Here is a 26,657-nt window from a genome sequence, read left to right on the forward strand (position 1 = left end):
AGGAGGCCTCTGTTGAGCTGATGGACTTCAAACACTGGTGACAAGTAGTGGCTGTACCTCAGGCAACAGCATTCTTTGGCATTGACTTTTGAATGGCAGTCTCAGAGATGATACAGCAAGGAAGGATGTGCAAGAAATGAGGAATCCTTTCAAATGTTGAAGGTGAATTGCTGGCATGCAGGCGGCAATGCTGATTATTCCTTACTGATCTCAGATGGTGGTTATGGTCGTTATGTCTTTGCTTAGAGGAGCTTGTCATGTCAAATCCACTTGCTTAGTGTCACTTCACAGCCACCCCTGGGACACCTCCTAAATTGTTGATAGGATTTGAGTGCAGCACGAGATGTTAAGGAGCAAACTTGACTCGGTCTTCAGGGTGCAGGCTGGAGACTGCTGAATTGGGCTGGTGTTTGGCAGAGGTCATGGAAAACACTCCTGTTGGAGGTGGGAGGTATCAAAATCATCAAAATCTGTCTGGAGAAGCTCTGGGATCAGAAGAGAGAAGAAAGGTGGGGTGAGCTTAGGAACATCTGGAAGAAGTGCTAAGCCAGATAGACTGATGCAAGGGAGAGTCAAAGCCCTGGAGAAAGGGCCAAGACTGAGTTATTGCCATGGAAGGCCATTTGAGCAAGTGGGCCAGACTGATTCACCATGAAGAATGGAAAAGATCAGGTTTTAACAGAAAACGGTCACAGAAGAGCATGTGGAGAAGATGATAACCCTTGTTGTTTGTAAACACGCATATTCTCTGAGGAAGATGGACTTTGAGCTTTGGCTAGTTTCTCTCCTTTCCCATGGGTAGCAAAGACATCTACAGAGCAGGGCATTTTCCAGTAGAGCTGGGGAACGAGCATGCCAGACCTCTCGCAGTTGTTGCTCTTGACTTGTACTGAAGTGGCTGGAGCTGCCTTAGTTAGAGGAAAGTCAGAGGCAACACGTCCACTATGTAGCTGGTACACTAAAGCATCCATAAAAGGGACCCTAAGCCTCCTTGGCTGTGGGCTTACTGAGCAGGAGCGGACCTGTGTTACACCCTGTGAATAGCACTCAGCCTCTGCTGGCAAAGAGGAAATTTAGCCTCTCGTCTTCCCCACCTCCCCCCTCCCCCCCTATTTTCCTCTTCTTTAAGGAGCAATGAAAGGACTAGTCTGCTGCCACAGCCCTAGTCACTCCCCATGGATGACTGGAACAGCCGCCCACCAAAGGCAGCTCAGCAGTGGAGGATGGGCGGGCAAGTGGCTCGGCTGTTGCTATAACAACAGTACCTCTGTCTCATTTCTTTTGAAAAATGAATTCCTGCTGGTGAGATGAAGCGGAGCAGATTCCCCTCACAGATGAAAGCCCCGACGACAGCCTCAACACACTCTTGTTTATCTATTGGGTCTGTCACGGCATGTCCGAGCGGCTCTGCCAAAAATTTCGGGATGGGTTGGATCAGACCATTTGGGTCCGCGCGTGTCTGCGTGGTTGCGTGCACAGCCTCTGTCCCTCTGCCTCTCCTCCAATCCAGAGTCATTTAAAAAGTCAACCTGCCAAAGTTTGACCTTTTCTTGCTCTGCAACTGGAGTTTCTCCAAAGGCATATAAAGGATAGCAAGTCCTGCCTCACTGTCTTCTGCTTTGGGGTAGAAAAGTGCTGTAAAATGGAGATCCATCAGCCAAGTATTTTGTTTAAATAAAGTTAAAAGCTTATGAAGCTGCAAGGGGTTCTATTTCAATATTTTCTTTTATATTTTCCTTTTATTTTTATTTTGTGCGTCAGCAGTCTTCTGCTCCTAGACATAAAGCTCTCAACTCCTGCTAATACTTTCATGATGCATTCTGTAAAACATGCAGAAACTATATACTAGTACTAACGAGAGGGAGGGTACTGTACAGGAGAATATTTTACTTCATGGATTGTTTTTATAGAGGGAAGGGCTGGTGCTGAGGTTTTAGTCTAAGAACCTATGGAGTCCTGGTGGTGGCAAACTCTTTACCAGTTTATGGTCAGTGTATGATATTCAAACTATTCAAGAGTTAACATGGTGATTGGGAATTAAATCAAGATACAAAAAATAAATGTTTGCGTTGAAATAATTTGGTAAGAATATTTCTGTGTTGCACCCCAAAAAGAGGAGATTGTTACGGCTCCCAACCCCCTCAAAATGCTGGAGCCAAGGTGCTTCTCCACCTGCAAAGGTTGTACTCAGCATGTTTCCTTCAGATAAACCTTTTATGCAAAGTTTCTGTCTATCTACAGTTTTCCAATGAGCAAACAAAAAAGGTAAAAAGATCAGTGCTTCTTAACCCCCCAAATCCTAAAACCTCTGAAAGAGAATAATGTGGAGCTACAAACTTAGAATAGGTTTAATTTAATTTATTAAAATTTTGCAACAGTTCACCACTTCTGTGTGTTTCATATTGGATGGAAAACAGCTGCTACGTCAAGCTGCTTTTTGTTGTAATGCATGATAAACATGATTATTAGTATTTATCTACTGATCCTGCCTTTACTTTCATTAAAGTCACTATGCATTCATACAGGGGGACAAGTTCCAGCATAAGATGAAACATTGGGAACTGATATTTTTAGGGCAAGTTATTTGCCACTAGATAGTTTTGAGTCTTTTGGTAAATGTTCATGTACAAATAAGGTGTTGGATTCAGGATAAATTAGTAAAGGATGTGAAACCCAAAAAGTGTGACACCATGTGAAAGTGTATTCTCTTACCAATATTTTGTAAAGGATTTCTTCAATCTGTTGCAAAATGTGTGGAGCCAGTTCACATGTATTCCTCAGGAGATAATCACTCTCACTAATCCCTGCCTTGTCATTAAGGCAAGTTTTTTTCACATCTTTTCCTTATATGAACTTTACTTCATGACTAGAAGCCTGCCACCAGGTCCTGTTCTTACATTAGCTCAGCATTTGATCAATACGAACTCAGGGCAGAGGGCCATGACAAATTTTTAACATTTCTGCAAACCCTGGTTTTGTGTGTGCATGCCCATCTTGAGTCACTTGCCATTTGATGAATGTTTTTGCGATGTGGAAGGCAAACAGGGATAGTGATTTTGTGGTGAGATGGCTTAGGAGCTCAAATGGGTGATTTCCGCTGTAAATCATGTGAGTAGCCCATTAGGGCCAACATTTAAATATGCTATTTTAACTCAATGTATCAGCTGTGTTGCTGACCACCTGCACTTGAGGCGAGCTCGTGCTGCCTGTAAGGCTTGTGAAGCGGTGCCATTCTGTATCGTACTCTCCTCTTCTGTGGGGTCTGAACCATTGGTGTTCAGCTTAACACAGGTTTTTAGGGGAGGGAAGCAGCGGAGGTGAGAGCTGTATCGTAAGTCTCCTTGTGGGATCTGATTTTGATCCTTCACACTTCTCCTAGGTGTTGGCTTGCTTTCCATACGGCTGCTTACTTGCCCAAATTCAGGCAATTACCACCCCTGGGCAAGCACATCTTGCTAGTAGAGCTCTCTGCTGCAGTGGCAAAGGAAGATGAGCTCTGCTGTGGGGCAGCGTGTTCTGCAGCCTGGTGGGTTCCTGTAGACTATGGCTGATAAATTTGACTATGCCAGGCCTTAGTCAAGAGAGTGCTGGTGCAGTGTGTGTTCCTGCCTGCATCTGCTGCCATGTGCACGCATCTGTAGAGCGTTCCCAGGCATCTGTAAAGCTCAGGGGGGCAAGAGCAGCTGTGGCTGGGAGAGAAGTGGGAGCACAGTGGTGGGGACTCCACACGCTCACAGCCTTCCTGAGCCCCGCGTTGCTGCAGACTGGTTCCCCATGGCAGCCTGCAGCACAGGGGAGAGGAACTTCTTGGTGCAAACCACTAGCCATGCTGGTTTTGTACCCCCAGAAACCAGGGGTGGGGAGAGACTCAGGGTAAAGCTCTTCTGCTCCTGTACCAATCAAGGAATCAATGGTCTGCTTAGCCTCACAGACTTGCCTTTCTGCTTTGTTGCAAAGGCCATATCTCTGCAGAGGAGCACCTACATCAGTAGCTTGGTGTCCCATGCAGGTTTAACTGTAGCTGCAGCAGTGTGTGAGTCTGCCATCTCCCCTCTGCACTGGATGCTGAAAGAAGCCACACAGGCCTGAAGGGAGAGAGAAGGGCACAGCCTTCTCAGAACCCCTCCCTCCAAAACCAGGATGAGATATGGATTTGCTCGCCTGTCTTACGCATAGGATGAAAGGCAAACCAGCCCTCTTGGGATGGGAGAAATAAATGGGATCTGGACTGTGAGAAGAAAGAAGGTTGAGGACCTCTAGGTTAGGGAAGGGGTGGGAGCTACATGTCTGGGACTTTCATACCAGCAAAAATACTTTAAAATTTGATAAAATCTTTCAGAATGTTGTATTCTATTGTTCTGGTATCAAGGATGCAAGTGTGTCCTGAAGGCGTTTGCTAGAGCTGTGACCTCTTTGCTTCCTCCCCTCCCCACTATTGTTTTTTGCCTTCGCTGAAGAGGGGTGCTTTTTTTAGCCTGATACGTAAGTGAAGGACTTAACTTTGGTGTGATAGGGGAGGACTGTAGCTTGTCACAGTTCTTTGCTATGCTTCTTTTAACCTGAATTAAAGCTTATGTTAATACACTAATTTTTTAATAAAATTCTTATATTCTAATTTATTTGCTTTTCTGGAGACTTGTCTTGCTATCACTTCTGTTAGCTATTTATGTTTCACATTAGCTCCTAACACACGGCTAATTTCCTTTTTCTCATTATTTGACGGAGTTAACATCATGCAAAATGCTCTCTATTTTCTAGGGTGGATATATTTTTCCTCCCTTAAAACTTGATTCTCAATGTGTTTTGTAGCCAAGAACAGAGGGCTAATCCAATGAAACTAGGATAATGAATTTGTTAAAAGAAATTTAGTGTCAACAACACATTACAGGAAGTAAATCAATTGTATTGCAGGTATTTTTCAAGAAGCTTTGAGAAACTTCCAACAAAAAAATTTCAGAGTAAATAGTAAATTTTAGTGATTCCCTTTTTTTTTTTTTTTGGTCCAGTATAAGATTCCTCACTGTGGTAGGCACTTTATAAATCCCATCACTGTGTTAGGCACCAAAAGTTGAATTAGTCAACTTGCTACCTTCTGGTAGCTTAGAAAGCAGAGACATTTTTTACAGTTCTGCTCTCCTGTTCAGGAGAAAGTTTGGGGGGAGGGGTGAGGTGTGTGGAGATCTTTGGCTGCATCTTTTTTTTGTCTTTTCGAATTGATTAAGGCGTAAGAGTGAAATCAAAGAAACTTCCCAAACAGAGCTTTTTAAACTTACTGTCACTGGTAGGCTCGATGAGGAGTATGTTGCAGCGCTCGTGAGCACTTTTTTTGCATCTGCAAATGGTTAATTTTTTTCTTTTCTCTTGTTTTTCTTTAAGCTTCAAGAGACTGTCAAAAGGAAGTTAGAAGGTGCACGTTCACCTCTCAATGGAGAACAGCAGAATGGAGTTTGCGATGGGAGCTTTTCTCCAACCGGCAAGAGGACACGGAAGGATGTGCCAGGCATTGAGGCAATCAACAGCCTGCCCAATAATTTGCCTTTGCCCGCTGTTTCTCCTCTTCACCAGCTTGACATGAAAGCTCCCCTGCCCCTGCAGAACAGCGGAACTCACAGTAGTGGTCTAGAAGACTTGGGTGAAAATGGTGGGCTTTCCGAGATAAAGCTCCCTGTTAATGGCTGCAATGAGCTAGACGATAGTTTTAACATCCTGCAGAACAAGGAGCTAAAGCAAGAGCCTTTGGATGACTCCAACTGCATAGACACTTCTGAAACATCTCTTTCAAATCAGAACAAGCTCTTCTCAGACATTAACCTGAACGATCAGGAGTGGCAGGAGCTAATAGATGAACTGGCAAACACCGTTCCAGAGGATGATATACAAGACCTGTTCAATGAAGACTTTGAAGAGAAGAAGGAGCTAGAATTTCCCAGGCCTGCCACAGAGACTCAAGAGAGCGCAAGCGTGAAAAGTGATCCATCTCATTCTCCATTTGCTCATGTTCCACTAGGGTCTCCCCAGGTGAGGCCATCTTCATCCGGTCCTCCATTTTCCAACGTCTCCACAGCCTCCAGCATAGCTTCTGTGTCCAGTGCCCCACCAGCCCCGGTCCCTGCCAGCTCACCAGCAAACTGTGTTGTTCAGTCACCTCAGACTCCCAGCCAGGCCCACACCCCAGGCCAGACGCAGGTGCGCTCTGGAAATGGCTACCTTATGAACCCAGCAGCAGCCACCGTGGCAGGACCGGGGCCTGGGCCGGTGAACATGCCAAGCGCTGACTTGTCTCCAGCTGAGCAGCTCAAGCAGATGGCAGCCCAGCAGCAGCAAAGAGCCAAGCTCATGCAGCAGCAGCAGCAGCAGCAGCAGCATCCAAATCAGCCCTCAAGCTGGTCACCTGTGGGCCCTCCATCTAGTCCCTACGGAGGACCCTTCACTGCAGACAAACCAAATAGTCCAATGATGTATCCTCAAGCCTTTAACAACCAAAACCCAATAGTGCCTCCTATGGCAAACAATCCCCAGAAGACCACAATTAATAACTACCTCCCTCAAAATCACATGAACATGATCAGTCAGCAGCCAAATAACCTGGTCACAAACTCCTTGAGCAAGCAGCCCAATATGCTTTCTTATGGCAACACCAAACCTCTGACCCATTTCAATGCTGAGCTGAGTCAGAGGATGACCCCACCGATGGCAAATCCCAGCAAGAACGCTATGATGCCATACATCCAGCAGCAGCAGTCCCAGCAGCCCCAGATGCAGGCTCAGATGGCGCACCTGAGCGAGGAACAGAAGCGCATGCTCATCATGAAGCAGAAAGGAATGATGAATCAGCCCATGGCATATGCAGCACTTCCTGCCCTTGGTCAGGTAAGCGTGAGTGCATGGTGTGTGGGCAGTCAAAAAGAGGCTGATGCAAAGGCTTAGTATCTCTTTGTGCAGTCTCCTCCACCCTCCTCCTCTTTCTTCTGGAGAATATGGAATGTCATTGCAGATCCTTCTCAGACTTTTCCTGTGGTATTGGAGCTTGATCGTGTGAAGAAACGAGTGAGATGATGTTGCATTACTGTTGTTAATTCACTGGTGTTTTTTTCTGAACTAGCACTTTTCCCCTGTGTTTCTACTGATGAGTGCTTGGGGTTGCTCTGGGAAGTTTTGAGTCAGAAGTCACTCCTCCTTGGAGGGTTTGTTTCACTTTTTTTCATAATGTAAGATTTGGTGGTTGTGGATCCCAAACCACTGCATGGCTCAGTTTCCACAGTGTAGTTAGCGTTGTAACAAAAAGATGGAGTAGCTGGTCCCTTCTTCTTGGGGAAGAGATGAAGCCGACTTTAAACAGCATATTTGACATTTTGGCTCCAGGAACAAAGGAAGGACATTTTGGGTGCTGAGTGCCTTTGGTTTCTACTGGAAGAAGTAAGCACATCTGAATGCTTTTAGTGGTGCTCGAAACATGATGATGAGATGAGGTGGTTTGTTCTGGAACTTTCGAGCTGTCTTTAGCAACATCAAGCATTTTATTGTTGTGAATCCTTTCATTGTTTGTGAGTCTTTAGGCAAGAGGCTAAAGCCACGTTGGCTTGAGAGGCTTGGCATCACTGTCTTGCATGTATTCCATGCTAACCTCTGGAGCAGCAGTTGCCAGGTTTGGGGAACACTTTGTAATGAGCTAATAACCAATTTGAATAATGGTTATAGTAATGCCCTATCATCTCCTGGGTCAGCTGGATATTCTTAGGTGAAAAGCCCCTGTAAAGGTCTGCCCACTGGTGTCATGGAAAGGATCAAGAATAAATTTTCTGAATTTATTGTTGTTTTGAGAGTTTTCAAATTAATTAAACTTTATAATCATTTCCTCAAATAGGTGATGCCTTCACAGAAGTTATGCGCCACCTAAACATGTCAGGAATTCTGATATAATAGTACACTAATAAAATTATTGGTTGATGGTCTTAGCATAACAGCTTTTCACCAAATTAGCTGTTTCCACACCACCTACAAGGAATATTTCTTTCTGAGCATGGTCTAACTGTGATTCACACTATAATGCATGTAGAAAAACATCAAAATTTATCATTGCTTCGGCTTGTGGAGTTTGGGGATCTACCAATAAGGAGGAGTAGGAGCTTTACCAGGTCAGAGCCAATCACGTATTACTTTAAATTAATTGTAAAACAAAAAGAAATGTTCATCTGCTTCCTGTTTTTGGTTCAGGATGTATGGTGACAGCTCAAAGGTTTGTATTTTTATATTAATTCTGCTTGCCTATTGCATTAGACATAGCTGGTCTAAAGCCTCTTCTTTTTGGGAAGGCTTATCTAGAGAAATACTGCAATAATGACATGGAACTCAAACTGTAATCGGAGTTACAGATTTGTCAGGTTGCAGTAGAGAGGCAGAAGGTGTTTGGTCACACTGTCTAATGCTTTATCATCTTTTTCTTTTGTTTTTCTTAAATCTGTTGAATTCAAAGACCCAGCAAACAGCTGAGAGGATGAACTGTCTGTGTGAAAGAGTTAATGTCATCTCCTCCATTTCATAAGTTGCGAAATTCATGTTAATATCTCTCTGCAATTCCCCAGTATGAACGGGAAGCCGAGGTTTCATATATCTAATCTCACTCAGTTCCTTTTCTTTTTTTAATGTAGGAAAAACTAGATATTTGGATACAACTAGACATTCTTCCATAAACAAGTCCAGATATTAAGTCATTTCTGTGTCATATGAAGAAGAAACTTAAGGCAGATCATACTTTGTTATATATTACATGCAATTCACAATTATTGACCCAGTCAGAATGAGGGACTTCTTGCTTTTGTGTAGGCGTAGAAAGGTTCCTTCACTACTTGTGGAACCCGCTTGCCTACACTGAAGCGATTTTGTTTGCCGAGGAAGGTTGAAATAATAGATTTCTAACTGTAATGTATTTCTTCCTTCTTTCTCTCCCTGATTCCCTGAAAAGTATTTTTCTCTGGAAAATTGGAAAGCCTGTTATTGTAAGATGTGCTTGATGGAACAGATTGTTTTTGCAAAAGTGGTGAAAATGTTATGTTGATATCGTTGAGTTAAACCCAGACTGATGCAGATTATCTGATCCTATGGCTTACTGCAGGATGCTGATGGTCACATATGAAAAATAAGGAGATTTTACTTTTTAGTTTGAAATACGTTTCTGAATATAAAGTGAACATATCTTTCCAACAGTTTATAGTTCATTGTAGTTTTGGATTTTGATACGGAATTACAAAAGTGTGTGTTAGTGTTAAACTATCATGCTGATTTAACAAATGGCATGTGAGGGGAAAAAGAATCTACCTATTGCATCTCACGGTTAACAGTGACCATATATTTCTGTCAAGTTATTCTTTCAAGGGCATATTTGAGAACCAAAAGCTGATTTGGGGAACATCAGATGCGTGCGTAAACACCTTGTCTTATTTTTAGTGTACTGCTGTAAAATTTAGACGTGGCTTGGTTTCGTGCGTGTGTACAGACACTAATTAAATCCATTCCCATTTGTGCCTGAGGTTGTAATAGGCAGCATTTTTACGTGAACTCATTGCTTCAGTTGTTGAGCGTATTTTAGCCAGACACACCACTTTTTCAGTCCAGCTGGGACCTTGCAAATGCTCTGTGGAGGTCAGCTGTCCGTGACTGTCCTATTAAAGTGTCAGTGCTGGTGCTCTAGGCTTATGTCTTGGGCATGCTGAGCATCACTGCATACTCCTGTGAAGAGAGGTGAGCAGCGAGAGAGGAAGCCTTTCAGCTCAATATATCCGTGAGTTGCTGGACAGGCAGAGTGCTAAATTAGCAGCTTAGCCAGCAGAACTAGTACCCAACAGAAGCAGGATCTCTCTAAAGGCTCTCTGCACTGTCGGTGTTGAGACTCTTCCTGTCAGATGTGTTAGTCCTTTGCTTCTCTGGGTAGATCCAGGGCTGGTACTGGCACTGCAGTTGTAGCCCTCAACAGCTACTGCTTGAACAACCCATATGCCCTGAACCATTATGTCCTATATCTTATTCTATAGCTTGTTTCTCTTCAGTGAGCACTGGACGGGGTGTTTTTCCACAAAGCAGATACTGGTTTGGATTTTTGCAGCGGGGATTTTTCCAGGGGTGGCAGCTGAAGGTAATTCTGATTTTTTTTTTTGTGGACTGAGTGTTAAAGTCGTAGTCAGATCCTGACCCATCTATATGCATCAAAACCCACGTTGGATCCTGACCCATCTACCTTCAGCAAGATTCTGTCTTCCTATGAGTGTTCCCTTGCGTCTGACTGTTTTCCACCTGGTCAGGCTTGTATTTAGAAATCCCTGCTCTTTGCCTCGTTCCATATACCCTGATCTGCTCTAAACCTAGTTGTTAGTTTGTGACTACGCAGCAGGTGTTACCCTTTAGCCTCTTGCTTTTTCTGGGTGTTTCTTTCATTCTTGCTTAGCTGTGGCTTACAGGCTAAACCAGCAAGTAGCTTTTCACAGGGCTGGTAACTTGTTAGGTATTTGAGGGATAGAGGTCCTCTACTCTTCTGGTTCTCTTGCACCAAGATGCAACAAGGACTTCATTATGTGATTTAAGAAATTAAAGCAAGCAAGCCTGAACCAACCACCTTCTCTCAAAAATTAGAGCACTGTTTAACCTAAAATGTTCCAGTAAGTTTTTGAGGTGTATGTAAGGTTTTATGGGATACACTTCTTTTTTTTTTTCTTTAAACCAAAGAGTAATTTCAAATTGAGGAAAAGGGAAAACATTTTCTTTGGGAAATTTCAGAATAATTAATTGTGCCTTTTCTAGGTTCCAGCTGTTCAACAAGTATGCATAATGGTAAGAGAAAAAGCAACCCAACGGAATAGATGTTGAATGGCTGAGACAGAATTTGATGTTTGGAGCCAAGTGTGCGAGGGAGAGTAATGAGAGGTCGAAACAAAACAGAATTCTCTGTGGGTGTAAGAAAAATAAAACTCTTTGCCTGCATGGGACTGTGAGGATGCTGCAATTATAGTTCCTATTGAAACCACTAGTTACGTTGTTTGAAATCGAAGGGATGTGAATGAAGGGGAGAAATGACACCATCCTGCAAGAATATCTTCACTTTTTTTTTCCCCAGTCTTTTGTTTTAATCTTCCAAATTCAAGGTCCATCATCTGCTCAGTCTGGTTTTGCATGCCAAAGATAAAGGGAGATCTGTGTCCAGAGAACATTTTTGAAACTTAATTGTTGTTGTCCTTTCAAAATGAAAAGGTATGTCTCTCTCTGGAATTGTAAAAGAGATTTTACACTTTTTTTTGAAGGTTATCTTTGGGATAGTGAGAAAAAGAGATCATTTATGTTCTGGGATTTGGTCTTTTTTAAAAGCCTACCTGAAAGTAAAGAAGGAAAGGCTACAGATTTGTATTCACTGCATGAAAGTGTGGCAGAGTCACAAGTGTCTTACCAGATTTTAGGGGAGACAGGCTGGGACAGAAATAATGACAGAGACAGCAAGGATCACTTGCTGAACAGCCCACAGAGCTATAGAGGATGCCTGTCTGTTCTATGTTTGAGTTGTAGATGCTGTTTTATATAAGATGTAGGGCCTTTCTTTTACAAACATCAAAATTTGTTCCCTGGAAATCAGTCTCCCATAGACTTTTAAGGACAAGGGATTGACAGAATGTGTTCAGATGGATTCTGACCATCAGGCAATTTCTAAACAATAGCCTGGCCTTCTTACCATTCCTGCTATCATCTGCCCATTGTGTTGAGAAGAGGCCACGTTAGCATAAATCACTAGAAACAAGTGTTGGACAGCACTTGATTAAGGTTGGATCTCCATGGCATAATCCTAAATCCAAATCTGAGGCTTGATCTTAAAAACAATTTTGTTGGTATTTCCTTATTTTGTGACCCATGATTCTTTACTTATTAATCTAATACACACTTTGTTCATTTCATATGGTTAAGTTTTTCTTCAATACAGTGTTTTTTCTCTAGTCTAAACCTTGAAAAATTGAAGTATAAGAGCACTGCTCCCATGCCCCAACCAAACCAATCATCCTATCATAAGGAAACAGGAATAGGCTGCCAGGGAAGTGATTGATTCACCACCCCTGGTGGTATTTTATAAGACATGTAGATGTGGCACTTAGGGACGTGGTTTAATGGTGTACTCAGTAGTGTTGGATTATAGGCTCTTAGAGGTATTTTCCAGTTTAAATGACTGTATGATTCTATAGAAACCATACAAGGATGTCTTTGGTGAAATCTACTTTCCTGAAAGCATGCTGACCAGTGTTCCCTGTTACATCCTGAATCATCAAGGCTGAAGCTAGTTCTTCCATTGCTTTGCTGGGGAGCGTGTCAGAATAATGGGTCTTTTCCTCTTTAAATAGCACTGTTGTAGTGGTAAATCTTTGGTTCATAGAAACTTCTCCATTTGTTCAAGATTCATTAGAATACATTGTTGTGTGATTTTCTTCTTTCCTAGTTTCTCTACAACTCATAGGGTGAGATATTCACATCTGTAAAGAAAATGCCGTACATTACTTTTAGAAGCAGATAATTTGTATTACTGACTGCACAAAGTGTATACCAGAAGTCCCCTATTTTACTTTTTTTAAACACTTTTCCTTCATACATCATCTCAACTGCTACGTAAAGAGCAGTTTGTCCTGTTAGTCAGTGAGGCCCGATAGTTTGATAATTCAACGTGTGCCAATCAACCCTCCTTCAGATTTATTCATTATGACTCCAGTTGTGATGCACTGTGATTTTGAAATGTCAATGGCCACTAGCAGCATATTTTTATATAAAGTGCTACCCTTTCCTGGTGTGGGGTTTTTCAGGGGTATCTTTCCAGTCTCACAACCCATTCCACCTTTCAGCAATGCCAGCCATAACCCATTTCTTATTGTCCAAGAGCCTTTCTAGCTCTTTGTGTTCATTGTATATGCTCATAACGTTAACATACAGATGGTGTAAAGCTGTATTCCTTCCACCCACTTCAGTGGTTGGATAAGCTGACAACAGCATTGCTGAACATATCGGGATGTTCATACCGTGCTCTCCCCGATGCTATGCTCTTCCGTGGGCTGATGTGCTGCCTTCTGAGCATCAGCATAACCAATTTAGCACAAAAAGGCTGATGCTTTCAACACTAGGCAGTTGACTGAAAGACCCACATAGCCTTTTCTTCATATAACAGTGTCCTAATGTTCCCTGGAAAATCAAAAGCACTCCTTTCTGTCCTACTTCCTCCACCCGGTTGGTCACCTCCCTGAATCAGCATATTCACTGTGGGAGAGCTACAGGATAAACCCAGTCACCCACTGACACCTCTACTTTTCGTGGATCTGGAAAAGTGTTTATTACAAACTAGTACTTGTCATGTTTTGACGTAGACAGTGAGTTCAACCCATGAATTGGACACTGTTATCATCCATTTTTATTTTGAGTGAAGACTTAATCCAAAGACAAAGAGTAAGGTTCCCATCCTCAGGAGCACTTTGTCTGTTTACCCTCTAGTGCCTCACTACTGGATGCCAGAGCTTGCAGAGTGCTTATCTGAGAATTTTGGTGTGACTTGATCTGATCTCTTTCTCTCCAGTCTGTGATCTTGCATGGTCCAGACATGATGCAGTTTGAATTGTAGCTTGCACTTAGACAATATTTCAGAGTTTTAAATTTGTCCCTGTGAAAATTCTTCCACTCCATGACTGTCCTTAACTTTACCTTTTTCTGGAGTGTAGACATTTAGAGTACTTCTTGCCCCTTTATTCATTTTCCTTCCATAATTCCCAAGTTTGCCAGTTTGCTTCTCAACATATCAAAAATATTATTCTGACCTTAACTTTACTCGAATCTATATTCCTGTGTTTAAATTCATGAATATATAAGTCTGAGCATTTTAAATGTCAACTCATGCCCCGTAACACGGGTGGTCGGAAATACTCAGAAATTCTAAAATTGCTTTGAAATCATGAGCTCATAAAATTAATACATATTGGGGGTGTGGGGGTGTGGTTATATTCCTGTTTATCTGAACTGCTAGGATTCTTGATTTCCAGCTATTCTTTATCCATCTGGGACAGGAGTTTGCTTTCTAAAGTAAAGCTTTGATTCTCCCTTACCCCTTTGACTCTAGAATATGAAAGTGAAGGGAAGACATGTCAAATTATGGATCTTACAATGGTATAATAAATTAATGTAATACTGGGATTTTCCTTACCCCATTTCAATCTCATTCTGTTCTTATGGTACCCAGCTACACCATTAAGGTTATGGTGCAACTCCAGACCTCTCCCTGGAGGTAACCAGAGCTTCTCTTTGGTTGTACTTGTATTTCTAAGGTGTCACATAGTCCTTTTAGAACAGACACATCAGAAAAACAAATGACACCGTTTCCAAATTACTGTCTGTGCTGAATACGCAGGTGAAGTAATTGCTCAATGTGCATCAAAATCCCATTTGCCACCAACAAGGAGGTTGTGTGTGCAGTGGATTTACTACACTTTGCAGTTCACAGCAGTGATAAAATCAGCAGGAGCTCCTGACCAGATTTAATAGTACAGACACAGGACCAGGGAGGTCTCTACTTCATCTCTCTTCCAGAGGCACAAGGAAGATTTCTTCTTCTTTCTCTTCCACATCTCATGCTAACCACACTGAGGCTGGTAGTCAGCTTTCCTTTGCCAGTAATGGGAGTCAAGCAAACCTTGAAACTAAATTTGGAGGAGAAGAGGCTTGGCTGGAAAGGCTGGGGAAGGCTTTGCAGCCATCCACCCAGTTCCCGTGGCATGGGTAGTTCTGCAGAAGACACCTTCTGAGTCAGCTGACTGTAAGAAATAGCAGATATGTGTTGAGCACATCTGCTGTGAGCAAGGAGGGGGCTTTTCACAGCAGCCTTCTGCTTGTGCTTACTGTGTGGTTTGGATCTGAGCACAGATCTACCACATTTCCACAGAATAACCTTTTAAAGTGGGGGGTTTTCCCTATAATTTTTAAAGATCTGAATATAAATAAATAAATTATTAGTCTTCATCAGGCATATTAACAATGCACTTTTGATTACTGAGAGCTGGACCCTTACTGCTCACTGTACTGATTGTAAGAGATGAACCAAACTGTCTCCTTTCATGCTGCATTTCCATCCTCAGCAGCATTTCTAAGCCTCAGTGTCATTTCATATATCTGTGCAGACATTGGATTTAAAATTGCCTTTTGACTATTCTGTTCTTCAGGGAACAAACTGTTAGCAAATCCCTTTGCTAGGAAAGCCTCTTCCGGGTAGTCAAGGAGTTTTTTCTCCAGTTTAAGAGTGGTCTCATTGTCTTTTCCACCCTTTGTAAAGACAACAGGAGATGGATTAAAAATTAACTCTTTCCATTACTTTTTCAATCTCCCTCGCAAAGCAAGGGCTTATACAAGCTGAGATTTAATTCCAAGCTAACCTGTTAGGGTTGTGGTTTTTTTCAGTAGTATTTCAGGAAGAGTTTCATTTTACATATAGAAATATTCTAGCAACAAGAATTATTCTTGAATAAGCAGCACCCTCCCCCTGTGTTCCCTTTACTGTGGGAAGGATGGAATATCATTGCTGTTTAACTCGGTTAAGTAGGTTTCATGGAGTTTCTGCTCCACAGTGATCACCCAGCCTGCCCTGCCATGGACCCCCTTTCCTTTCCCTGCATTCTCCTTTTGCTCTGATTTCTCTCTGTTAAGGAGCTTGCAGCAGAAAACTGCCTATCAAATAATCAATCAATAAAAGTAAAGTTTATAAGGTACCCTCTAATTAAAAATACTATTTTGAACTAATAATAGATTGTGATTATGTTAAAAGTAAATGCCATCCTGTTCTTCCCTTTATTTTTTCCTCAATCTTCCTTTTTCTTTTTTTTTTTTCCTGTGATAGGTAGGTGACTCCTTCCCTTTCCATAGTTCTATACTCAGGTAAACAGAAGAAAACACCATGGGGAGGGTAAATTATGAAAAGTCAGCATGGGGTCCTCCTTCCCACAGAGGATGTTTGCTGACTCCCCATGCTGTACACATCCTCTTTCATTGTCTCCTGCTCCATCTCCTCTTTCGTGCTTGCAGGCTAGATGGGAATGGCACTGGCTTTTGGCAGGGGCAGACCAGAAGGGCTGCCACGTTTCCAAGGCTGAGCTTCAGTGCAGGTAGAGAGCCAGCCCAGGGAGCAGGGCAAACTGCTGGGTTCCCATCTCAATGTATCCACCACTAGTTACCAGTAATGGGGAAATGAGCTTCCTTTGCAAATGGGGGAATACACGGCAGTCCTTTCCAACTGCTGCTGGAGGCAGTCCTGTACATCTGATCAAGCTGATAAAAATAAAAGAAAGTTGAGAGGGAAGAAAATGTTAATATTTCTGCTGTAGTGGGGCTTTGTGCGGAGTGTCATGAAGAGGTAGTGCCCACCTCAGAGGTCTTGAAGCTAAGCAAAGGTTACACACAATAATAACTTGCTTTTGGGTAGCACTGTGAAAAGCTTAATAAAGTCAGAAATGCCACAACTGGAGTTGTCAACATCTGTGCTACTCTGGAAGGTGCAAGAAATGTCAGAAGAGAAAAAAGGACAGGGAGAGAAACTGAAGTATACAGACATCTTGTGTGAGACCGAGCACTGCCAGAAAGAGAATATCCCTTGCTCTGTTGTAATCCCTGTGTTCTTTAAATGTTTTCCCTCTACTCCCCCAACATCCCCCCAGCAGCATTTTGGGGGCACTGAAAGAGGCTGCTTGTTTATCCCAAGAGCATGAATATAGCTCAGCTCTTTTCCTTGAGGAGAACATCACTAAGTACTGACTGATGTTCCAACTAGGGACTTAGGACAAAGTAAGGCTCATATTTTCAGAGGAAAAGTAACAGTCCCATTTTCGGGGGCTTATTTTCACTCTGGACTTGTGAGCTGACAACATCACTGTGTTTTGTGAAGTTAGGTGTGGAGCCCAACAGCCCTTTTTAAAACTTGTGTGTACATATTTCTTTGTGGCTAACATAGCTTTTTAGACATATATTACCAGGAGCTTTTCTGTCCCTTTTCTAGAGCAGTGTGACTTACGGCCTGCTTCTGAGCCATCAGCAGAGGTCTTGGCCACTCGATCCAAGAGCAGCACTGTGATGCCAGGACCAGTGTCAGCATGTGTTCTAAGCCTTGAGCTCATCTTCTGCTTTCTGTGTCTCTGCCTAACTTTTGTCTGTGTGAAGGAGTGCTCTCTGATGATCAGTCTGTGCTCCCTGGATGGCTAGGATGTTCCAGCTCAACATGGAACTGTGCCTTCCACTTCTGAATGCCTATTCTGCCTTTTATTTTACCTACACGGATCTTAATTCAGGTGCTTTCCAAAGCCTAGTGCTACCTAGCAGCAGGATGTTATTGGTATGTATGTTCCCTCAGAAGGATTTCCTAATGTCTGCGATGTCTGTGGTAGGAACACTTAATACCTCTTGAAAGGCTGTCCCAGTAAGTGGTTAAGTGCAGATTTGGAGTCCTGCATTCAGGAGGTTCTGCCAAATCCCAGCTGATGCATCTAATTTGCTAAAGAATGTGGCTTCTGCTCTCTCAGCAAAGATTTCATTCCTCATGGGCAGTGGGAAACTTGCCCTCTTTATGTTAGTGTTCACCAGCTTAGTGTTGTTTGAGGCAGCCAAGTTTGTTACTAAGGAGAGAAACGAGTCTGTTGGTCCCTCTGTTCTTTGTTCTCATGTAGTGGGTGCCTTCATGTATTCTGGAGTCCTCCTACCTCATACTGAGCCCCTTTTTTCATATATGTGAGGGACATTTTGCATGCATTAGTGTGCAAGCGTATCTTACACACTGGGAGGAAACCACCCATTCTGTATCAACACATTTTCCAAGCAGGTGGCTTCCTCATTTACACCCAGTTGGAGCTTGTTATCAGCTCTTCCTCTATGGTAGGAGTGGGAGCTGTCTAGGGAGGGTCAAGTGTCTCTTAAGAAAGCAAGCCCAAGTTCAGCAGCACTGTCACAAAAGCATGTTTTAATGTTTTCTCTGTCTCCTTTTCACTTCTGTTTCATGCTTGTGCAATATTAAAGTCAATTCCTCACTCCAGAAGCTCTGTCTTTCACTGCTCGTGCTAGCACCCTTCTGTAGAATCTGTTCTGCCAGGTCTCTCAGTGCTAGTTAAAATCTCCTGTTTTGAAAAACAGGTAAACACATAAGAAGCCTTTTGTTTCCTTATGCTATTTGCAGAAACTGAGGGAAAGACAGTGTCTTCAAAAAAACCAGGAAGGAAAATAATTTGAAAGGGTCTACCTGGACAGAGTTTAACGTCTGTCCTGAGAAGATGACTCCTCCTTTTCTGACATGATGTTCCTTGTAGGTTTGAGACTTAACATTCTCAAAAGAATCTGCATTTTAAATTAACTTTTGTACATGGCATTGCCTACAGGAAGCAAGATTCCTGAGACTGCCCAACATGCACTTTCCAGGGAATTATTTTTCCAGTGTGTACTTCTTTCCCTCTGAATCCAGCAGGTTAGGGTGGGGAGGATTTTTGTGTGTGCGTGTGTTCTTGTTTTGGTTTGGTTTTTTTTTGTTGTTGTTGTTTTGGGTTTGGCTTTTTGTTTTGGTTTTTGTTTGGTTTTGTGGGGTTTTGTGGTGTGGGGTTTTTGTGTGTTTTTTTTTTTTTTTTTGGTTGGTTGGTTGGGGTTTTTATTGTTGTTGTTGTTTTCAATCTGTCCTATATTATTTGCTGTTCCTTTTCTCTCCCCCTCTACTCCAGGAACCGTTTTTCTTTCTCTTGCTCTAGGTTCCCTGCTCAAGTTTACCCTTCGTTTCCCCTCATCCAGTTTTTATTTCTCTGCCTCCCCTCTTTATCCATTTAATAGCACAGGACCTTTTTTTTGGTCACTGTCACAGTGCACAGGAAATTATTGTAGACACCATGGATTTCTGTGGTCTGTGTACCTCCAGCAGATGGAAATAGTATGAAATATTTGTTGTCATATTGAATGGTTTTTTAACCAGTCGTGGGACCAGTGAAGGACTGGAGTATCTTAGCTATAATCTCACTAATGTGCTGGCACTATCCACGTGATAAATTTGGCCACTCCACCTGCAATTCTGCCTGCTAATCCATCTCAACCAGGTCTTGAATGTTCCAAGCTATGGAACAGCATCACTGGGTCAAGATTGTCTGTCATGTGCCCTTATCACAGATGGCTAAAACAAAACAAAAAAAGTAGGAATTTTCTATTGTTAAGTGGCCAGTGACATGTAGTTTCATATACCTTGAGGATTTGTCTCTGGCAGGAGAAGGCAGTAAATTAGGGTTACAAACCCTTGCAGTCTTACAGATAGAAAAGCAATTTTAAGTGATTTTTTTGGGAGAGTGTCTTTTAAGCTTCTGTTGCCCTTCATGTCATGTGAAACTGGTCTCATCACTTGAAGACAGCTTCACTGTTCCCACAGAGACATGCACAGAACAGAAATATTTGAAGCCTTTAAAAAATTTCTGGAATAGCTGCTATGTACGTCACAAAGTACACAATGTACATGGATTAATAAATGTAAATTTATTGTATGTGATCACTCTGAGGCAGTGTTTACCTCATTCATCTCTACTACATGGGGGTTGCTAGTCCAGTTATCAAGGAGAAGCTTTTCTGGTTTTGAGAGGTACCAGTGGTTCACAGCACAGCTGCTCACATTCCCCAACCTTACTCTAGGCAGTAGAAGAGAACATGGTGTGTCTGAAGCAGGGTGTCAGTCGGAGATGTCAGACGTTTCACACCATGACACAAGAGAAGTCACCTGCTGTGCCACTGTAGAAATTTCCCTTTGCATTTGCCTGGTTCCTGCACCTGGTTTGCAAACAGTGCAGGGATTACATCCTCAATCCTTCCCAAGCTGTGGATAGGAACAAAAACTGCCAGCAAAAAAAAATAATCCCTGACTCCGGTTACATAAAGGGTGGGCTGTTTTCCAAGGCCCTGCTGGAAGGGACACAGGTGTCACCTGTAGGCACACTTGCAGGGAGCCTGCTTTGGCTGGGGAAGGCAGGAGTGTCAGATGCACTACGTGCCTAGGATTTTTGTGCTAATGGAGCAGTGGAAAAGGCTGAAGTTGGGCAACTGGGAGGGGGAAAAACACGGGTACCAGTGTAGCCCTTCAGGAGAAAGCAGTTTGTGGAAAGAGTGAGGCCCAGGGCAGGGAAAGCTGAACAGGGAAAGGTGGGCAGGGAAAGCTGAACAAAGACCAGCAGAACCCAAACCTCTTATGGCTTATTATCAGCTCACCTGTCTGGAGCATCCTGCTTGCCTGCTCTGCTTCCCAGCCACTTCACAAGCCTTGTGTCAGAGAGGGTGCGTGCGCTTTGGCTTCTGGGCAAGGCAGGTCAGAGTAGAGTGGAAATGTCAGGGCTGTAACCTAGGCAGAGCTCCCAGCATTCTGATTCCTGTAGCAAACAGCAGCTGTGGAGTTGCCAGCATAGACTGGAAGCTCCCCTGAGTGCACTCCAACATTGCTTTTTCACCTAAGGCAACTTACGTGTCTGCTTTCCTCCTCTTCAGCTCAGGTTCTCTACTCTAGGTACACTGTACTGGGTCAAAAAATCCAAAACAATAATGTCAGTAAATAAGTTGGTTTATTAATGCTCCTGAGAAGCACATTCCTCTGGAAAAAATCATGGCCTTTTTGAAAATCCTCATGGGTAAGTCTGAAATCCACAGACTGCAGAGGACATTAAACAACAAGGCACTGTTTTGTTTTTAAGGTGGTCTTTTATCACCTCGTGGATTTGTCAAAGAAAAGAATGTGGGTCATTGTGATTGATTTTCAATTAATTGAGAACTACGTGGTCTCTCTCTGTCCTCCATTTTTCTTACCTATTCCACTTTTATTTTCCTATTAATAGACTGTGCTTTGCCTTTTCAACTTTAGTTAGAGCTTTCTCACCTACACAGCCCTAGTCAATGTTCCGCACTTACGTAAGGACTGCACAATCTGCGTCTGTGTGTCTTAATGGAATTGGAGAAATGGTGGGGCTTTTTTTCCTAGTTCTTTGGGATTACGTTCTTCTTTCTCAAAGACTTTTTTCTTGGCCTTACAAAATTAGATCACCACTATGCAAAAACCAACCCACTGTGATCACAGCTTCGTTGCACAATGCCTGTGCTTTCTTGAATGTTGTTCCCATCTCTTCAAGATTAAGCAAGATCCAGTGGGTTGGACCTTTGATCTGCATAATAAAGGGCAAGGAAGCATTTTGTAAATCCTTCCTTTCCTCTTTATTCTTTGCAGTTTTGGACCTGAAGGCTTGAAATAATTTTTGCTTGCTAAGGGGAAACTTTATGTAATATATGTGGAGATACTATTATGCTAATTAGTGTTGTTAGGAAAAATCAATGTGTGTAAGTCATCCAACAGCAAGCAATGATCTTCTCACAATCAGCAATTTATCATGAATTGCCAATGCAGGAGGGTCAGGACTATTTTATTCAGATAAATTTCTCATTCATTTAGTCAGTAAATCATGGTGCACTTCATGATAGTAATTTTTAATGTGACTGCATTTTGTTAAGTTTTAATCACGCATAATGGATTTTATCTGACAATGAGGTCAACCTGTAGTCTCTTCCTCTGTCATTTGTATCTTACCATCCCATCATGGACAAGATCAGAGTCATACCCAGATTCCCCAGATGCGAGGGGGTAGGGAAGTACAGGAGGCACAGGAAGATGAGCTGTTAAGACTGATTTTAAGCAGTTGAGGCTTAGGTGAAGATTTATCCTGGGTGGAGATTTACCCTGAGTGGAACAACAACAGATTATACTTGCTGTGTTTTTGCATGTGAGTGTGACTGAACTTGTTTGAAAATGGTTTGCACGAGCTCTCCAGTGACACTTTTGAGTTGACCAGTTTGAGTCAGGGCTGTGGGAGCACCTTTAATCCACTGGATACCCTGGTAGGGATGCAGCTTATGCTGTTCTTTTTTCTGCATACCATGGTGAACTTTTGCATTGGAAAAGTAGTGGAAGGTGAGGCAAGGAAGTGAGGCAGGGAGCCTTTGTGGTTTTCAATGAGAGACAAGTTCATTTTTTTGGTGTCTTCATCTTGAGTCCAAACTCTGCTGTGATTTGCTCATTCTTAAGCTCGTAGAAAGAGCCCTGTTGCCTTCATCTACAACAGGAATGTGCCCTGGATCTCCCTTGCAGCTTCAATACAATTCTGCTGTTCTTTCTTATGTTTCTCAATGGCTGTAGAGTGTTTCCATTTGCTTCTTAGATATGTGGTTTGATTTGATGTTCTTCCCCTTTGAAGCAAGCTATAGCTGTCTTTCCTCTTTCCTTTTCTGGTGGCTTCCCTATGTTTTGGTCATCTCCTTTCTCCTGCCTCCCTTTGCAATCTTTGTCTGTTGTCCTTTCACTCTTGCCTTCACTCATTTTTTCTTTTTCCCTTTTTATCAACCAGAAAGATTCTCACTCTTCATTTACTTCTGTAAACACAGTAAGCTCTTGTCCACTGAAAGGGGAAATGGGAGTACTGGGAGGAGTGTAACACAGCACCAGAGATGCTGTTCTGCTTCAGGTTTTAGTGCTGTGCTGTTGATGGGGAGGTTGAGCAGCCTCTGAGGAGCTGCTTGGGCTGGATTGCTTGTTCCAGGCATGGGAATACTGTCAGTACTCACTGACTGCTACAGCTACCACTGCGGCAGAGATGACGCTGCATCTCTCTCCTCCTGGCATTCACAAGTCTGTGGTTACACACTCGTGTCCAGGCTTATTAAGCCTCTGCCCCTGGGGCAGAGAGACCCGAATCTCCTGTAGGAACTCCTGTGCTCTTCTGGCACTGGGGATGCCTCTCACTGTCACATGGGCACCTGCATGGTTCCTTCGTGCAAGATCAGTATATCATTTAGAAAGCTGCTTGAGCTCCTTGGGGATGAAAGGTACTATATGAGTATAAAATCCTCTTAATGTCCCAGAAGGCTGGCCATCGATCTTGGGAGAGCCATTTCAATTCTCCCTCCAGATCCCCTGATTTCTTTCCTTGGTTGTTCCTTTAAGAGAGTGACAGTCTGGAGAAGGATGAGCCTTTCTCTTACCACAGTACCGGCGTGGGGAGAGGGAGAATTAATTGTCCATGAATTTTGTGGGAGGCTTTTTCTCCTTTATCAAATGATTAGGATACTTGTGTGTTCTGATTCTGTGACTCACCACGCTGTGATGGTTTCCATGTGGAGCCTGACCTGCTGCTTTCTGGTTTGAACTCTGTCTAGTTTTGCTGGTGCAAGTCAGGAATATTCATTTAAGATAATGAACTTATGCAGAAATCATTTTAAAAAAAAAACCTAGGTCATTTGTTTGGTAAATGGAAACGGAGTAAAACTCCTCTGTTTTGTTTTTGTTTGTTTGTTTGTTTGGGTGTTTTGTTTATATTGAAGAGAAGAGCAACCTGAAAACATTTAGTGTCTTAGCAGGTTTTTGGTATGTCTCTGTTTCTTTGTCTGTCTAATGAAACTTTGCCTACAGCCTCATGCATTAGCAATGCAAAGCAGATTTTCAAAGCCAAGGGAATCCAGGCTCTTCCAGATGAACACTGATTTTAAAAAAGATAAAAATCTAGAAAGAAGAAAGGTTGTCCAAGTGGCATATGGTATGACAGTGACCCTACTGTAAGGACAGATGTACAGAGCTAATGGTAATCCTATACTGGAGCCAGATAACATTCTGAGGTTAGGAAATCAAAGCCCCATGCTTTGGCTTAGCAGAGAATTAGCATGTGGAGCCTGCGTTAGTTCTGGAAACAGGGCAATTCAGTTCTTAGTCATGTTGCATTTGGGGCTTTCAGCTTCAGTAGCAGCAAGATCCTACCTCATCCTATGTAGGAAAATCAGACCCATGCAGTTTGACCAGGGAACAGAGCATGTTTAGTAAAGCTTCAGTGTTTAGATGGATTTGCGGAGAAGGTGTATACTGTTTCTGATAATTAGTTCGGAGAAGTTCATGTTTGTTACAGCAGAAGCAAGTCATTTGCTGCTTAAGAGCTGCATGAAGTTGGGGAGTAAGTGCTGATCTTTAGAGATCAATAAGTGACTGGGAGGCAGAGACTGCAGTAGTTGGTACCCAAGCGATGTTTTGGGGTTTTTTTCACATGGAGACCCCAGAAAGTATCCTACAGCAAACTAAGCTTCAGGCTTGTACAAGAGCCACCTCTGCACATGGAAGTTTAATGTCCTTTAATGATGCAACTGAGTCCCAACGCTTGTCAGTGCAGCCGTAGTTCCCTTGAATCCCATAACAGGCAACCCTCTGGCCAGCAGATTTTTGGGGCAGCTTCAGGTGGTCAAGCACTGTGCAAAGGCTTCCAGAGAAAGACAGGTGATGTAATTATTTCAGTTGCCAACAGTACCTGGCTTGGCGTTGAGTGAGTGAATCTCTTGTTACATAAATTCTCTGCCCTTGCTAAAAAAAAAAAAAAAAAAACCACCAAAATTGTGGTCAGTAATGAAAACCAAGAATTTTTTGCATTCTCTAGCAAACTACGCCTACTGCACCCAAACCTACCTCTCTCTGCCCTGCTGCTTGTGATGTCCCCCTTTTTCTTCTTGTTTTTAAATCTGTTTAGCAATGAGAACTTCCTTACGTATCTTTTCTGATAGAAAGTAGGTCATGTCTTCCAATACACGATATCAGTAGCAAACCTTGGAAAACAGAAATTATTAGAGTTAGTTTTGGTGCATCAGTTTTGGTGCAGTTTTGGATGCCTTTGCAGCGTTCATTTGGGCTTGATTTATAAAATGGCAAAATGATCCTGGTGTCAACTAAAAAGATGATCATCACTGAGATGTTTTGACCACACTCATTACATATCTTTTTATATTTACTTTTATTTTCTCGCAAAGGGAGAATTTGGGTGCAGGAGAGAAACACAAATCTAAAATGTCTAAAAGCAACATGTGATGAAAAAGAAGAAAAAGTACTTTCAGGCTTATTTTGGAAAGAAGTCTCCTGGCTCAGTTGCAGAAGGTAGACAAGGATTTAAAGAATTCGTTGTTGTTGTTCTTAAAAGCCTATGTACATGTTTTCTATTGGATCATTACTGGTCAGGAATTGGGACCTGTCGTATTTTTTTCCTATTTCTTATCAAATGTTCTCTAATAAGCTTGTCATAGTATCTAGATTCTAGTATAAAATTAACATTATGACAAAGTTGTTGTATCTCAGTCACTCCAAAGTTGAGCTGCCTTATCTCTTTAAAAGACACGCGTCAGATTTTTTAACACAATCTTTTTGAAGGATTTTTGGGCTTATTCGTTCCTTTAGAAGCAAGCTTGGGTGTTTATTGTCATTTCTGTTTGTATTTTGCATTCCAACGGTGGTGTTATTAAAAAAATATATTTTTTTAATTGGCCTCTGTGCGCATCTGTCTCTGCTTTCCTGTCACATCATCTGCTGCTTGTTTCCCCCCTGCAAGTAGAGTTACACTCTCTTGCTTAGAATAATGCATGGTGGGGGAAAAGAGGAAACTCATTAAAATACGTAAACCAGGAAATAGTCCACTTACGCAATCCCCTCTTGTTTTTGATGGTGTCCCTGGAAGCCCGAGCACAGTTAGTCATTTCTGCACACACAGGCAAACAGCCACTGTGAATATTTAAAATCCAGTCTGTTTAACAGAGTATCTATGTTGGGTTTTGCTACAAGTGATGGATCACTAATAGTTTAAAACTCAGAGGCTGGGAACTTCTTTGGTAAATTGAAGAGGATTATTTCGTACTGTTGAGCGTCCCTGTCAGAATGTAAGAATCTATTAGCAGAGATGGGATTGCACACCCAGGGGTTGCTTTCAGTATGTTATTTACTAAAAAATATACGCGCGTAGCAAAAATCATACCCAACAGCCAAGGTTTGAGCTCTGTGCTGCTACCCTCAGATCAAGCACATGTACAGAAAACACTGTGTAATACTCACCTTGCAGCTGTGGTCTGATTAGGTTTCTGCCTTGTGAAATACAGGTTGGCTGAGCACCTGATAAAGTTGCTTTTAATACCAAGGGCTTGCTCAGTAATGGTGCGGTGAAATGTTCCGTACTCCTGACTCCAGGTGCAGTATTTCAGTTGACATGACTGTGTTTTTTACATGCAAAGGGAAGTTTTCAAAAAGTCGGTGATGCTCCCACATCCCACGGAGAGTGCAGGTTGGTTCTCCAGTCTTCTTTTTTTTTTTTTTTTTTAATTTATCTCTGCATCTTTATTATTTTTATCTGACTAGACAAGAACGCCCAAACATCTTCCAGAGTTGGTATATTTGATCAGAAACACTGACAGATAAGTATAATCCCTGATACTCTTCCCATAATCCTGGTTTCACAGGCACTGGCTGCTAGTCCTTAAGACTATCAGACCTAATTTCAGAATATGAAAAGAAAATGTAATAAATATTTAATTTCACCTGTTTATCATCCTGCTTCTATCAGAGTTGTGCTAAAGGAGCTTTTGCTCCCCATGCCACCTCTTCATAACAACATCAGAGCTTGATGTAGCACTGGCATTTTGGGAAATCCCTGTAGTTCTGGAAACTTAAAAACTTGGCAATCAGAGCTCCTTTACTTAAGTCAGTGATCTTACTAGAGAAACATAAATACTTTTGGAAACAAAGTAGTAATATTTTGGAGAAAGATGGGCTGCCAGCTGCAGGA

The 26,657-nt window shown here is 42.4% G+C and overlaps 1 protein-coding gene across 2 annotated transcripts in view; it reads left to right on the forward strand.

Annotated features, from left to right (window-relative positions):
* MAML3 (mastermind like transcriptional coactivator 3) overlaps positions 1-26,657 on the forward strand; it is a 241,262-nt gene that overhangs the window by 146,914 nt on the left and 67,691 nt on the right. For both annotated transcript variants that reach the window (XM_050320505.1, XM_050320504.1), the window contains exon 2: positions 5,377-6,870. In XM_050320505.1, the coding sequence (XP_050176462.1) occupies positions 5,377-6,870 (1,494 nt within the window). The remainder of the gene's footprint in view (positions 1-5,376; positions 6,871-26,657) is intronic.

The sequence above is a fragment of the Myiozetetes cayanensis genome, unplaced genomic scaffold (genome assembly GCF_022539395.1).
Source record: "Myiozetetes cayanensis isolate MyiCay16 unplaced genomic scaffold, myiCay2020 scf24, whole genome shotgun sequence".
NCBI classification, from domain to species: Eukaryota; Metazoa; Chordata; class Aves; order Passeriformes; family Tyrannidae; genus Myiozetetes; species Myiozetetes cayanensis.